At 42.9% G+C, this 15,120-nt stretch overlaps 1 protein-coding gene across 3 annotated transcripts in view; it reads right to left on the bottom strand.

Annotated features, from left to right (window-relative positions):
- adamtsl4 (ADAMTS-like 4) overlaps window positions 1–15,120 on the bottom strand; it is a 90,232-nt gene that overhangs the window by 41,003 nt on the left and 34,109 nt on the right. For all 3 annotated transcript variants that reach the window (XM_054781222.1, XM_054781221.1, XM_054781224.1), the window contains one exon: window positions 509–611. In XM_054781222.1, coding sequence (XP_054637197.1) covers window positions 509–611 — 103 coding nt within the window. The remainder of the gene's footprint in view (window positions 1–508; window positions 612–15,120) is intronic.

Raw genomic sequence — 15,120 nt, 5'->3', positions numbered from 1 at the left:
TCAGTGAAAGAGTGTGTTGATGACGGCCTTGATATCACGTGTTCCCCTCCCTACTTGGAAGTTTCTTATATTTCCTTCCATGTTTCTCCTTGATTCCTAACATGACTTCAGCTCTGCATGCTAAGAAACCTCCCCGGACGTGTCGCCATCATGCGACATCACCTCCCCGTCTCTCTCTTCTTGATCTCACTCTGCAGGAATCTGCAGGCTGAGTCCAATCAGGGAGGAGAAACTTGGCAGCAGAGGAAGGCAGAAAGGGCGACGTTGGACAAATGGGGAGGGGGGGAAGAAAAGGAGGAGTTTTTGTGCAAAGAATGGGAAAGCGTCTGAGCCCCGTGGCTCTCTTGTCATTCCACCTCTGGACGCTTACCACCCGCGACGCTTCAAGTAGCTCCTGGAAACCTCACGCATACCAATAAAGATCAACATTTTGCTCGCTTCAACACTCTTTACACATCCCTTTCAAACCCGTTAATGAATTCTCCTCACATTTTGAATTGCAACTCACCCTCAATGAAAGGTTCCCAGTTGTAGAGGCGATCCATGAACTCCTTGGTGTTGAAGGCGGCGCACTGCTCCGCTCTGGAGTCCGTCGTAGCTCCGGTGCACACCTGAAGGACAAGAAATCACTCAGCCATCTCGTTAAATGTTCCTCCCTTTTCCATCCCCAGAGAGGCAATTTTGCAAAATAATAGGCAGGGAAAGGCAGCTAATAACAAAGAGGGGAATTACCTAGAGAGCACAAAACACACACTCATAGGATCCTGGCTGCATTTGGCAGTCAAGGAATGCCCCGCCATATGGAAGAAATAGCTCTTTTGGAAGCTGCGCTGCACATAAATCCATCTTGGCTTTCAGTGCACCACCACATAATAGGACTGACTGCAAGAACACGTGTGTGTGTGTGTGCGTGTGTGTGTGTGTGTGCGCGCCACATGGCCGGTTTGCTTTCATTCAAGCATTTCAACCTGCATTTCAACAGCAGACAACACTTCAGCTTTTTACTTGACTGGAAATATCTCATTCAGCCCAAACTGCAGCACATAAATACCAAGTACATTTTTATATTTCACATACATTTTAGTTTTATACTCCGTCAGAAGATGCAAACTTTTTCCCAGCAGTAAGCGTTGGTTGTCGGGACGAAGGCTCTGCCGCACCTCCAGCGGTATTTTTTTTTCCCAGTTGGGAAAACTGAAAAGAATGGTTGTGTTTCAGGTGTGCTTACAAGTTGGCCGTGTTCCTCTGCTTCCTCGTCACTACTTCTGGACAAATGCGACATATCGCTTCGTCGGTGTTCATGCGCTCACTTTGTTCATTCTGTTTAAAACCGAAATATTCCCACACTGGGGCTGCTGGATGTGGCATTCGCCTCAGAAACCATCGCTTCTGTGCTTTCATTCATGTTAGCGTATGCTGGCTCACCAGGCTAACTGCTAGCTTTCTGTATCCACTCACTAGGAGCCCCACCTCCAGAAAGACGCTAAATGAGATGAGGACTCACTCTCTCTGTTCTTTCCACTATAGAACCAATGCGCGCAGACAGATGCCGAGTGAACCCTCCTGTCATCCAGCCTGTGTGGTTTAGAGAAACACGCATGAAACACGCAAGAACCATCCCCTTCTCTCTTCAATTGCCATTGTTCACTCACGACACATTCCAGGTATAAGTCCTAAATATGGAAGGAATTAATGACGCTAACCAAGTTTCCACTGTATAAGCAAGCTAATAGGATGCTAACAATGAAGGGTGTTTTGTGATAAAAATACATAAAGAACACAGTTGGACTGAAGTGTATCAACAGCACGATATTGTAGGATAACCGGAAAACGTATGCAAACCGAGGCTAAATTTTAAAGGTCCGACTCTTACCAAAATGGACGCTAAACCGAGTCATTTTTTTCCATAAGAAATAATGTAAATCCAATTAATCCGTTCCAGAAAGCCAAAAATGTTAACACAAAACACATTTTTATAGTTTTACTGTTACAGTTTGACATGCAGAAAACAATTGGAAATGCATGTAAATGATGAATGACACTTCAGGTTAGTTTTACCTTCATCGAAGATTTGACTCTCCCCAAAGACACCATGTGGGAGTGAGATCAAGCACCACCACCTTCCTGTTTTGATATGAGTTGTTTCTTGAATTCAGAAGTGTTTCTCACCTCAATACTGTAACCCAAAATGGAGCCAAAGAAAGTTGCAAGTTCATAAAGAGGGTGAGAAACACTATTAAATTCAAGAAATAAGTCATGACAAAACAGGAATATGGTGTCCAATATGGCGTCCGTCTGGTGTCTCGCTGCTACATCCTGTCTTTGGAAACAGTCAACATCTTCAATAATGGTAAACGTAACCTCAAATGTTCATTTATCCCTTTCATTCTTCATTTATATGCATTTAGAAATGTTTTATGCATGTAAAACTCTCATTATAAAATTATAAAAATGTGTTTTGGGAGTCAACCGCTGATGACATCATAGACGGGATACGTAACTTCCGGTTCCGGTTGCCATTTTGTTGACTTTGCTAATATGATGCGAACAAGGAAGGATGTTTTCTAATTAAAAAAAAAAAAAAGGTTAAGAACATAGTTGGACGCACGCAGCGCTAACTGAGGTTCCACTGTAAATGGAAACAGGAATGAAAGGTCAGCTCCGTCGCCCATCTATGATGTCATTAGCGGTTGACTCTGTAGTTCCACATGTCTCAAAAACAAAACACTACTGAATTCAAGAAATAACTCATGTCAAAACACAAAGGTGGTGGTGGTTGATCTCGCTGCCACATCGTGTCTTTGGCAACAATCACGTCTTCAATGAAGGTAAAAGTAACCTTAAATGTTCACTTATCCCTTTCATTCATCATTTATACGTATTTATATGCATATTGAAGTATTTTCTGCATGTCAGACTAGAATTGTAAAACTATGAAAACATGCTTTGTGTTCACACTTGTAGCTTTCTGGAACGGATTAATTGGATTTACATGATTTCTTATGGGAAAAATGTATGTGGTTAGAGTCGGCCCTTCTGGAGCGGATTAACTCATTCCATACCAAAAATGTGTTTATACGTTTTTATAAAGCGGAACGCTCAATCCCAAAGACGTATTTACACATCTTTTAACCTTTTTTGTTGCGCAAGGGGCAAAAAGAGGTGATGATGCAACTGCATACTAATAGATGTCACTTTTAGAGCAGTTTTAAGCCATAAAAATGGCCACAAGGTGGCAGAATTACATTTGATAAGAGCTTGGCATGGATCATTTGCATGTAAAAAAAACACACTCGACAGCAAGGAGGAAGTGGAAGAGCATGGAGGAGTGTAGCGTGCAGAAGGCTACGCACTGTAGGGACATTTTAACACATGCACACGCGCGCACACACATGCACACACACGGTTTAGCTCCAAACGTGAAAATTGTTACGAGTTCATGGTGTTATATTTGTAAATAAATTGTTATTTTGATGTAAAACAACCCTTTTTTGTGTTGTTTATGTTGGTATAGTTGTTTAGATATTTGAGCTGTCACAAAAGAAAAAAAATATGTATCAAAGTGAAAGTTATGATTGAAATGACGGAAGAACAGAAAAAGGTAGAAACAAACTTTTGTTTTTCTGATGAAAGACGGGAGTGTAATGTTTCTGTTGGTAGGTTCCATGTTTATATAACCATACAACACAATATTCTGTGTGCCTTGAAAGAGCAGTTAAAATGGTCTAAAATGGCCGCTACTGAAGGGTTGTCTTTTGAAACATGGCTGGGATTGAATGAGTTAATGACGATCAAGGTTCCACTGTGTACATCACAGGTCACAGGTATAATTGTGCTACCGAGGGAAACCCGCATTTTACTGCAACTCATGTGTAACACATGCACGCACGTGCGCGCACACACACGCACACACACGCACGAGTAAAGCTCTCAGATTTCCTGTAATTACACATCTCCACTCTATGAGCTCCACAATCTTCTTGTCCTTCACCCTCACTCTTTGTTTATAATTCTCTCAAGTCACAAACAGCTGGAACTTTCTTTGTCACTCAACACAGAAGGAACGCTCAAGTTTACACACACACACACACACAAACACACACACATACGCACACACCCATGCACAGCAGCAAGCGAGTGTATCCAGCTCCCATGTGAAGCAGCCTCAACTGATCAGCGCAACAGAGCCTCATTGACGGAGCATCAAAGAGTCAACTTCTGCACACTGGTCTTGCTGAATTTCACACTTGAGCCCTCTCACGCGTGTGTGTGCATGTGAGAGTGTGTGTCTGTGTGCAGGGTGCAAAATCACCAAGACAAGGACATGTGTGTATGCATGTGCAAGGGCGGTTTCCACGTCATGTGACAAAAACCGGGAGAGGTACACTGTATGTGTGCGTATACTAGGGGTGGGGGAAATAACCGATTCTTAGATGCATCGCGATGCGGACATTGACGATTATTAATCGACCCATAAATGTCAATAATCGATGCTGACATAACAAAAAATGGAGCAAAAAGACAGAAAGCGCAAGTGCCGCCCGGACAGTTTATGGCGGTGCACGTGACGGTAATGGTCGCCACACACGGGAGGCGACATCGCCTCTACGCCATTTTCAATGGAACCTGCGCGATAGGGCGATTATCGCGTGTCACCGTCCAGCCAAGCGACATGCAAAATTTGTGCGTGTTGGAAAAGTTTAAAAATGTTGCACTTTTCATTGCTGTCGCCCAGACGAGGACAAATCAGCGGGAGTTTCATTGATCGACCAATGAGCACACAGGATGCCTATCAGTACTAGGCACTTAGAGCTATTTGACATCTCTAAAAAACAGTATAGAGATATAAAGAAAAAAACAGCGGCGTGGGAACTCGGTGCCAGAGTAAGCATAGAGGGTAAGTTTACATTCATTTACACGGACATTTATGTAAGTTTATCTTCAATACTAGCAAGATCCGGTACTAGCAAGACAGCCAATCAAAACCGTGGGAGACGCAATTTGCTCTGGATGTGAACACGTCGCTCACCCGTGTAGCTGGTCACAGCCGCTCGTCGCCTTCCGTGTGCATAGTTTGCTATGCGTTGGATATGACTTTTGCCAATCACAGTCGTTTAAGACCCATAAGAACCTACCAGAATGGTTGAGCATAAACTCCTACCAACACCCGTTGGATTTAAAGTGAGCGTCTGGCAGCACTTTGGCTTTCACGTAGTTGAAGGTAAAAATGAGCTGGACAAGAGCCCAACAATATGCAAGATTTGTCATACAAGCTTAAAGTATTTTGGGAACACAACAAATATGAGAAACCTCATAGCATGTTTGCTGTGAAGTTGCTGCCAACCAGAGAACCATCGAGCAGGTGATAACTAATTTTCCACCTAACTCGGAAAATCACCGGTGATGGTTATCTCCGAATGCTGAATGAGCGTGTCGTTCGTACTCTCAGATGAATGCCGCGTTTTCGTCTTCATGGAAATGGTCGGTCGGCACGCGCTTACTAGGCCCAAGATGGTGCTCCACCACACCGGAGGAGAACTGTAACCGATTGGCTGACGGATCTTCTTGGTGGCCATGTTATTGTTTTAAACCGCCCGGTGGAATGGCTGACGAGGTCACCTGATTTGACACCGCTGGACTTTTTTCTGCAGGACCATCTCAAATCAAAAGTGTACGGGACACCGCCACACGACCTCGACGACATTGAACAGCGAAGCTGAAGTTAACATCCTCCAGAGGGACAGATGATTCTCCAGGGAATGATGAGGCGAGCAGTGCACGGCATGAAGTGGAGGTCATGTCAAAGACTAAGTTGACAAAAACTTACATCCACCACCCCAATGCAGATAGCGTGAAACAGGGTTCATCTGGGTATCGCAGCGTAAAAGAACAAAAATTCTCGTTTTGCATCACAGTTGAAGACTTTTCCTGAAAATTTAACCCTTTCATTTTTTGGAGGACATTTTTTTTTAAAAACGGGCCTGTGTTGAGTCATGCATGAAATGACTGTATGCAATACATTTTGGTATGGACCGAAGGGGTGACGTCTGCACCAGCATATGCAAATAAAGACATGTCATGAGAATATCCAATTAGAACTTTAGTGGCTACTTTTTGGAGAGTCTACATTTTTTTTTTATACACCCTGTATTGATCCCAACAAAAGATGCATCGGGATGCATCGATAATCGTTCTATCATCGCATCACAGACCTCTGAATCGTAAATCGTATCGAATGGCGAGCTGGCCAGAGATTCCCACCCTTAGGGTACACCTACGCATGCTTGGTTTTTCACATTGCATGGAAGTCAATTGTAACCCAACAATATAAGAAAGACAAGCATAGATGTACTGTATGTGAATATATCCCGTGTGCTTGAGTGGTAATCAACTGTAACCTTGCAATGTGTCAATGTGACATGAAGCTATGCAAGTGAAATTCCATCCTGTTACTGTATGTGTGTATGCATGTGTAAGTGTGTGTATATAATCTACAGGTGGTCCTCGGTTATACAACATTTTGTGGCTGCAAACGCGTGCCCAGAAATTACTTTTTAAAAAATTTTGGGCCGTAAGCACGACACTTGCTGGAGAAGTAGTTACAGCTCGTGCCGGCCCAAGAACAAATTGTGTGCCTGCGCAGCCACACTGAGGAAGAATAACATCCCTTATTAACTCATTCAATCCCAGCCATTTTTCACAAGATAACCGATCTTTCAAGGCACACAGAATATTGTGTTGTATGGTTATATAAACATGGAACCTACCAACAGAAACATTACACTCCCGTCTTTCATCAGAAAAACAAGTTTGTTTCTACCTTTTTCCATTCTTTAGTAATCAGCAGTAGAACATAGGTAGGTTTCAGGAAAATATCAGTTCCCGACTAAAAAAGTGAGAAAAGCAGCTTTTTGTGAAAAGATACATTTCAAGCATAACTTTCACTTTGACACAAATATTTTTTGCTTTTGTGACAGCTCAAATATCTAAACAACTATACCAACATAAACAACACAAAAGCAGGTTGTTTTACACCAAAATAACAATTAAAAAACACCATGAACTGAACTATGTTTGTGCATGTGTGTGTATGCATGTGCGTGTGTGCGTTAAAATTTCCCTACAATGCGCACGCTACACTCCTCCACACTCTCTCACATGAGTGCTGAGCGCTTATCAAATGCACTTCTGCCACCTTGTGGTCGTTTTTATGGCTTAAAATTGCTCTGAAGTGAATTCCATTAGTGGAGAGTTGTATCATCACCTCTTTTTGCCTCTCGTGCATAAAACCTAAAAGACATGACTACATTGTTGGAATTGGGCATTTGGGTTTATAAAAACGGACAAATATGTTTTTGGTATTGAATGAGTTAATTAACTTTAATTTCAAAACACTTCATTATGTCTCCCAAGCGGCAGTTTGCCAAAGAAAAGGAAAGCCATCACCATGGAAGTGAAAATGCACATCATAAAGAGCTCAGCGAGAGGAGACACGCCCACCAATACTGGCCATCATTAGGGCTGAAGATGACTGAATGCTATAATGCTAGAGGGGTCATGGATTCGGTGCGCTGTTACAAGCAGATGTGGGAGGGGAAGAGCAGGTCATCCTTCCAGACTACTCCACATTGTGTGTGCTGAAGTAGTTTCCATATTGCACAACTGGAACCCCACCATGTGACCAAGACAAGGATAAGTGCGTGTGAGCACATCTGGATGTCACAAGGATCCTCTGCTGTTTCTCACAAAGTCACACAAAGTTTTTCGGTGTGTGTTGAAATGTTAAAGCTGTTCGTGTATGTGCGAGTGTGTAAAACACGCAGGGCGCGTGGGCGCTTGAAGGTCAGCATGCAAGGAACGTCACCTAATGTTTTTAAGCCCAGCGTGTAAATCTGCCTGGATGCGGCTGTGTGTGAAACACGCTTGTAAATATTTCTGCCGCGTAGTATAAACACGTTCAACTCCGTTTCGTCGAGGAGGCTTCCTGTGGTGCAGTGCAAGACTGGAAATATGCACCCGTAGCAGGACGTGTACCGCTGGTGTGTGCAATTACAAAGAGCAGGTGCTTTCCGATGACAAAAAAAATGTTAAAAGTGTGAGAGAATGGCAGGAGGCATGCAAGAAAAGTCCTCGGCATATCTAGATCTACATCTACAAGTATTTATGTAGCATGTAAACGCACAGGAAGCTAATGGACTGAATGGATGGGTGGGGGGGTTGAAGTAGAGCCAAAACAGACCAGGGGAAAAGAAGTATTTCAGGGATCTGGAGAGTATTCGTGTGTTATTATTGGAAGGATGTTCACTGGTGGGTGGGCGTGGGAGGGGCCTGGGGCCTCCTCCAAGCACGTAACGTCTACGTGGAGAGAAAGGGAGAGTGTCATCACACACACTGAAATTGTTCTAGAGCAGGTGACAGATGGAGAAACAACAGGACGGGTCTGGACGTGTACACCAACTCACACACACGCACGCGCACGCACGCACACGCACACGCACACGCACGCACACACACACACACACACACACACACACACACACACACATACATTACAAGTGTCACAAAGGTAACCAGACAGTAGCAATTTAGCACGAAGGGGCAAGTAGCGACATCCACCCACTGCCTCGTGTTGCCAAGTACAACAACAAAAGTAGACGTAGAAGTAAAACTAAAAGCAAAAGTAGAAGTAGAAGCGCAAAATTAGCTTTGGTCAGTTGTCTTTTTCAGCTGACGGAAATCGTCCCTGGAATGGCCTACCTACCTATATATATACTGTATTCTCCAAGCGTTGGATTGTTGACCCACTAATTTTAAATAACAAGCTGAGACAGGTTAGTTTTACTCTACTGTTGATGTGTTGCTGCAATACTAACTCTGCTTTGGACTTTTTCTTTTGCACTTTTCAAATGCTGCGTTTATAGGAACAAGCCCCGGGCGTCGTAGCGATGCCGGTGTTTCAGTGGGCTGATAAGGTTTGATGTGTTGAAGCTCCATATTTTTTCCCCCTCGTGGTGCAACGCTTGCAGAGCGTTTGGAGCGCTGGCCGAAAGGTCCCACACAATCAACACCATGTGAGCTCAGGGGAAGTTACGACAGAGAAAAGGAGCGCTTGATTTGCTCACTCTAAGCCACCTACAGCTAGGGGTGGGAATCTCTGGCCACCTCATGATTCGATGCGATTGCCATTTAGACGCCTGTGATGCGATGATAAAACGATTATCGATGCATCTGTTTTTGGGATCAATAGTTTGTCCATTTTTTCACGCATCATTTTTTTCTGGATGTAACTTCTTTTTACTCACTGTGTACTACTAAAACAAAGCATACTTGTAAAGATCCACAAGTAAAATAAACATGAAACAGATGAATTGACTTCCATGATCTTTGAATAACTGGAAGGTTCCATCTACCAACATATTTGCCATTGCACACAACCAGCAGGAAGAGTCAAGTGCACCAGTAGCAGCATGTATACAACGAACAAACTTCAGCATATTCTGAGTAACCAGCATCAAAAAATCTGCCATTATTCACAAATAAATAATAGACTTCTGAATTCAAACTATATATTTGTGTACCAGCGGCTCTCATCCATGAATAATGCTTGTAGACGTCGGTATATTAGGAATAACCAAAAAGACTAGACTGCCCTTATTTACAGTTGCAGTGTCAGTGAAATAAGGTTCCGATGGGACCCGCTTCTCAACAACCCAATACGGCCACAAATCTTTTGCAATAAAAGTTGCGATTGACCTTGTGATTCGCTTAGCCTTTTCCGAGTTGGGTAGAAAATGAGTTATCACCTGCTCGATGGTGTGCAATGGTTCGATGGTTCAGCAACTTCAGCTGGCCGTTTTTCTACCCGGTTCGGGTGGAAATGTGCTATGTGGTTTCTCACGTTTGTCGTGTTCCCAAAATACTTGAAGATTGTATGACAAAGCCTGCATAGTGTCTGGCTCTTGTCCTGCTCATGTTTACCTTCAACTGCGTGAAAGCCAAAGTGCTTCCCAGACGCTCGCTTTAAATCCAGCGGGTGCGGGTTGGAGTTTACGCTCAGCCGTTCTGGTAGAGTCCTATGTGCACCACCATAAACTGTCTGGGTGGCACGTCCGCTTTCCGTCTTTTTGTTCCGTTTTTTTGTTCCGTCAGCATCGATTATTGACATTTATGAATGGATTAATAATCATCAATGTCCGCATCGTGATGCATCTAAGAATCCAATATTTCCCCCACCCCCACCGAGAGCACAGTGTGGGTAATCTCGCCTCATTGGAGTGCATTTGATAAGAGCTCAGCAGAGATCATGTGGACGAACAAATCACACATGACAGGAAGGAGGAAGCGAGAGAGCGTGGAGGAGTGTGGCTTGCAGACGGTTACGCATTGGGGGGACATTTTAATGCCTGCACACGCACACGAACACATGATCAACCTAATAGGTTGAGACACAAGAAATTATGAAGTGACTTGTGCATATTTCACTCCTCTGACCGTGCCTCATTGTCCTGTATCCTTGTTCAAACATGTTGCTCCTGTTGTCGTATTCTACTCCTCGTCCTCGTCCTCCATGAACCCAAGATTCCTTCAGCATGTCCAGAAGTCCAACTTTTTGCGTGATGGCTGGATTCTCTGCATTTTGGGTGCCGATTGTTCGACAATTGATCGACATTGTGGGATTAGTCGGGGAGAAAACGTGCAAACATACGGAGTTCCGAGTCACACTGCTGTTGTGGCTGTTATTGTGGCTGTACTGTGGGTTCCTAATATGCTCGTACAGGCACATAAACACATACTGAGACGAGATGGAGGGACGACATCTTAACTCCAGCTGCACACATCTTCAACTCTCACATGAGTAGACAGCACCCTCTACTGGTAGCAGTAGTAAGTGCAATAACAGACACATACAGAGCACCGATAGATCGCTTTCATACACCACAAGGGCGCAGAACACAATGCACGTTCATACCCTGTTAAAAAAGAACATGAAAATTGTGCTTAAACAGCGAAACAGGGAGTCCGTGAAAGGTGAACCTCCATGTAGCGAAGGAACACTGTATTTGAATTTGGTTATAGCTTGAAAGGAGTAATCAGTGCATCAGGCCACTCCAAGTGACTGCACCCTCGCTGGCAGCCTTTTCAGGGGAATGTTTGTTTTATGCTTGATTAATGCATTTTTTTGAAAGACTGCTGTGAGTTAGAAAAACCTAACCAGGGATTGGAAGGGACTGCAAATTAGTCCTGGCTAGAAATCCTACAGTATATGCAATACATGTGTGATGTGTTTGTTTTTTTACGGAACAATAGTTGTTTTTCTTCCCCTTTTCCCTGACAAATAAACACTTTTTTGAAAGAGCAAAAGTAAAAGTAAAACAGCACGACTGGGGTAAGACTTTTGTTTTGTTGTGTTGTGTTAAACTTGAAGGCAGAAATGATTGTACCACACAAATGCTGCCAAGCAAACAAAGGGGCCAACAAGTGATGTGATGGGGAAAAAGCAAATCACCTGGCAGTCTCTCTTCATATGAAAAACTTTTCTTTCTTATTCTGCTACAAGAAGAACAACAATGTCTTCTGTTTGTTTAAATAACTAGAAAAACACTCGGACAGCGCAGACCTCCGCCAAGCACCATATTTCCCCCCATATTGTGATTTACACACTAACTATTCGTCCTGCATTTATTGTATCTACATATTTAGATTCCTTGATCATGAAAACATACTATGGAAGACTCCCCTCTTTGGAGAAACATGATTTCTACTGGACAATGATGACTGTGAGCAGTTGTTTTCATGTGACTCAGATGTAGCCCATAAATTCTGCCTAGCAACAAGTTAGCCAAGCAAGCCAATGACGGGAACATATCTTCCAATTTCAAGTCCAATCTTCAGTAAATCCCTGCTGCTTTCGAAGGGGTTACGCACTGGGACCATGAATGGTGAAAACCCGTGAGCAGTTGATACGTCCATAAAAACGTTTATTTTTGAACACATGGCTGTTGTAATACAAGTGACTGTTGTAATGATTAGATTAGATTCAGTTCCAGAAAACTCTTCTTCTCTCCTCATTTGCCATTGTTCACTCGTGACGCATAAATATGCCTCACACAAGACATAAACATGTAAAAAACTGTGGCCTTTTTAACAGTGGTACATGTATGCTGTACATTTTCCTGGTATTAGCACGTATTTATCAATTATTACCAACTTAGGCTGAATGAGATGTGTTTGCTGAGAAAAAAAATATATAAATGAATAAAATATATCATAAAAATAATTAAAACATATTTTTTGACCAAAAATCCGCAAATTTGCAGGGCAGTGAATCCAACCCCCCCCCCCAACAAAATGATTCACAACAAAAGCCCCACAAAAATCCTGAAATGCGGCGATACAGTAATCCCTCGGCACTTCACGTTTTCGCGGCTTCATTGTGTCGCAGTTTTTCAAAAATATACTCATTAATAACGCACGCTGTTTCATGGTTGAATACGGCCTTTTACAGTATTAGTCAAATAATATGCATATTTCAGCAAATGTTACGTATTTTTGCCTAAATTAAGCATTTTCAAGCATAAAAATGGCTAAATGAGGTAAAATGCAAACATAGGGCATTCAGAAGGCGCAATCAAAGATGCTGTGATGATATGTAGCATTCTTCACTGGTCACTGGGTGTCAGTGATCTTACCGTAATGAGACACACAAGCACCAGACTTGATCGCCAAAAACAGGCTTTTATCGAAGGTTTGAATGATCTCACAACAGACACAATAATCCCCTCACACAGGCTGCTGTTGCTCTGCTGCCAAGCAAAAATTCAACTCTGAACCCCCGATCTCACTTCCTGTCCACCCCCACACTCAGCTGCCGTAGCCCCGGAACACACTTACAGCAACACACATAAGCAGGAGTCTTATTTATGTCTTAAATGGCTTATTTTCTCTTATTATGTCACCTATAACGGCTAATAGGAGTGTAAAGGTGATTATAGGGGTGTTATTTCATGTCTACAGGGCACTAATCATGTTTAAAAACTGTATTTAGAAGGTAGTAAACAAGTTTGCTATGTTCCAGTTATAAAAATAATGTCTTGTACAGTATTTGTACTTTATTTATCCCACAGCGGGGAAATTCACTAAATTCACTAGTCTTTATAAGTAAGGAGTCATACTTTTGTCATGGTCGTGTCTGGAACCAATTAACCGCAACAAACGAGGGGGTACCGAACATGCTTTTTCTTAGTAATACGCCAATTTGTACAACTTCCGCGTAGCAACAAGTTTGTGTGCAATCAGATGCTCTTTCTGCATGAAGATTTTGTATTGTGTGTGTTGAAAAGGGAAAGCTCGTCCTCCCTCGCAAAGGAAACTATGACTGCATTAACGCGGGCGCGTGCTCCTTCCAAGCAACGCCGCGTGTGAGCGCATGCCCTTTGGTCCGATACCGCGTCAGGAAAGAAGATGATAAACCGCAAATCAATCTTGCAGCTGGTAACTCCCCCCGCCCACAAAAAGATGAGACTTGCATGCTGGTGACACAAGGGAGATGACGTTTGTTTAGATTGCGATGGTCTACTTTCAAGTTGGTGTTTATGAGCAAGCGAACCGTGACAACCACTTTTGTAAGCACCAGCTGATTCTGTGGGCGTTGTTGACAACATTCCGATCTGTATTTCTGAGAAGATTTGGGATTGGACCCGTAAACGTGAAAAATGCTCTCTGTCTGACAAAGCGGCTCGCAGACAGATAACATTGTCACGCTGTCACTGGCCGCCATCAAGTTTTCAGTCAGTTTCAGGGCGCCCAGACCGTCGTCTCCTGCAGGAATTTAATCTTGTCCCTCCAGGTCAGAGGTAAGGGGCTCCCCCCCTGCACCCATGCAAAGTCCAATAGGTTAACATTCTTACGTCTCTGGCTGCCACGCGCACGCTTAACTCGTACAATCGCTCATTGTTACCTCATTGCAACCAATCCACCTTTTTACTATGAAACTCTGCAGCCTTTTGACCAACTTAGTAGATCTGCCCCAGTGGAACAAACAGTAAAGTATTGAGATGAACGAAAACACAAAAGTGAACCCCCTCCACCTCATTTATATAAACATTTTTACATCATGGCCCGCCACGGGGACTTTGTCTTCCCTGGAACGGTCCAAGAGGAAATAGACGGCGTATTAACTAATATTCAGCATATAATCTTGAGCAGATACGGGAAACGAAGGACACCTGCTATGTATTGACATTTTTCCCTTATTAATACAGTACATTCCACCTGCTTGATATTTACACCCTTACACACACACACACACACACACACACACACACACACACAACATAAACTAGGGGAGTCCAAACTTTTTCCCGTGAGGGCCACATAGTGAAAAATGAAAGGATGCAACGTTGCCACTTTGATATTTTGGAAAGCAACACTTGTATACGCCATGTCTTTCTTATGGTGGAGTCATGAACACTGACCTTAATGAGGCAAGTGAGGCCTGCAGTTCTTTGGATGTTGTTGTGGGGTCTTTTGTGACCTCTTGGAGGAGTCATCACTGCGTTCTTGTGGTCATTTTGGTTGGCCGGCCACTCCTGGGAAGGTTCACCACTGTTCCATGTTTTGGCCATTTGTGGATAATGGCTCCCACTGTGGTTAGCTGGAGTCCCAAAGCTTTAGAAATGGCTTTATAACCTTTTCCACTTGCACTCAGGTGTGATAAACCACAATTAAGTTATGTGCTAACAGGGGGGGCAATGACTTTTTCACACAGGGCCATGTAGGTTTAAAATGTTTTCACCCTAAGTAATAAAAAGTTTCATTTAAAAGCCGCATTTTATGTTCAGTTGTGTTGTCATTGACTAATATTTACATTTGTTGGATGATCTGAAACATTTAAGTGTGACAAACATGCAAAAAAAAATTGTAAAAAACTCAGGAAGGGGCAAACACTTTTCACACCACTGTATGTATGTATATATATATATATATATATTTATTTATTTATTTATTTTTATCTAACACGTAACACAGCAAAGTAAAAATATGAATAAAGCTGGACTTTGTCAAGTTTGGCCTTGAATTGCACACCTTTCAAGTTGTAGAGGTCCACTGAAGGCCCATCTT

The sequence above is a fragment of the Dunckerocampus dactyliophorus genome, chromosome 7, assembly GCF_027744805.1.
Source record: "Dunckerocampus dactyliophorus isolate RoL2022-P2 chromosome 7, RoL_Ddac_1.1, whole genome shotgun sequence".
Taxonomy (NCBI): Eukaryota; Metazoa; Chordata; class Actinopteri; order Syngnathiformes; family Syngnathidae; genus Dunckerocampus; species Dunckerocampus dactyliophorus.
The sequence above is the reverse complement of the archived record's forward strand: the minus strand, read 5'-3'. Positions and strand labels throughout refer to the sequence as shown.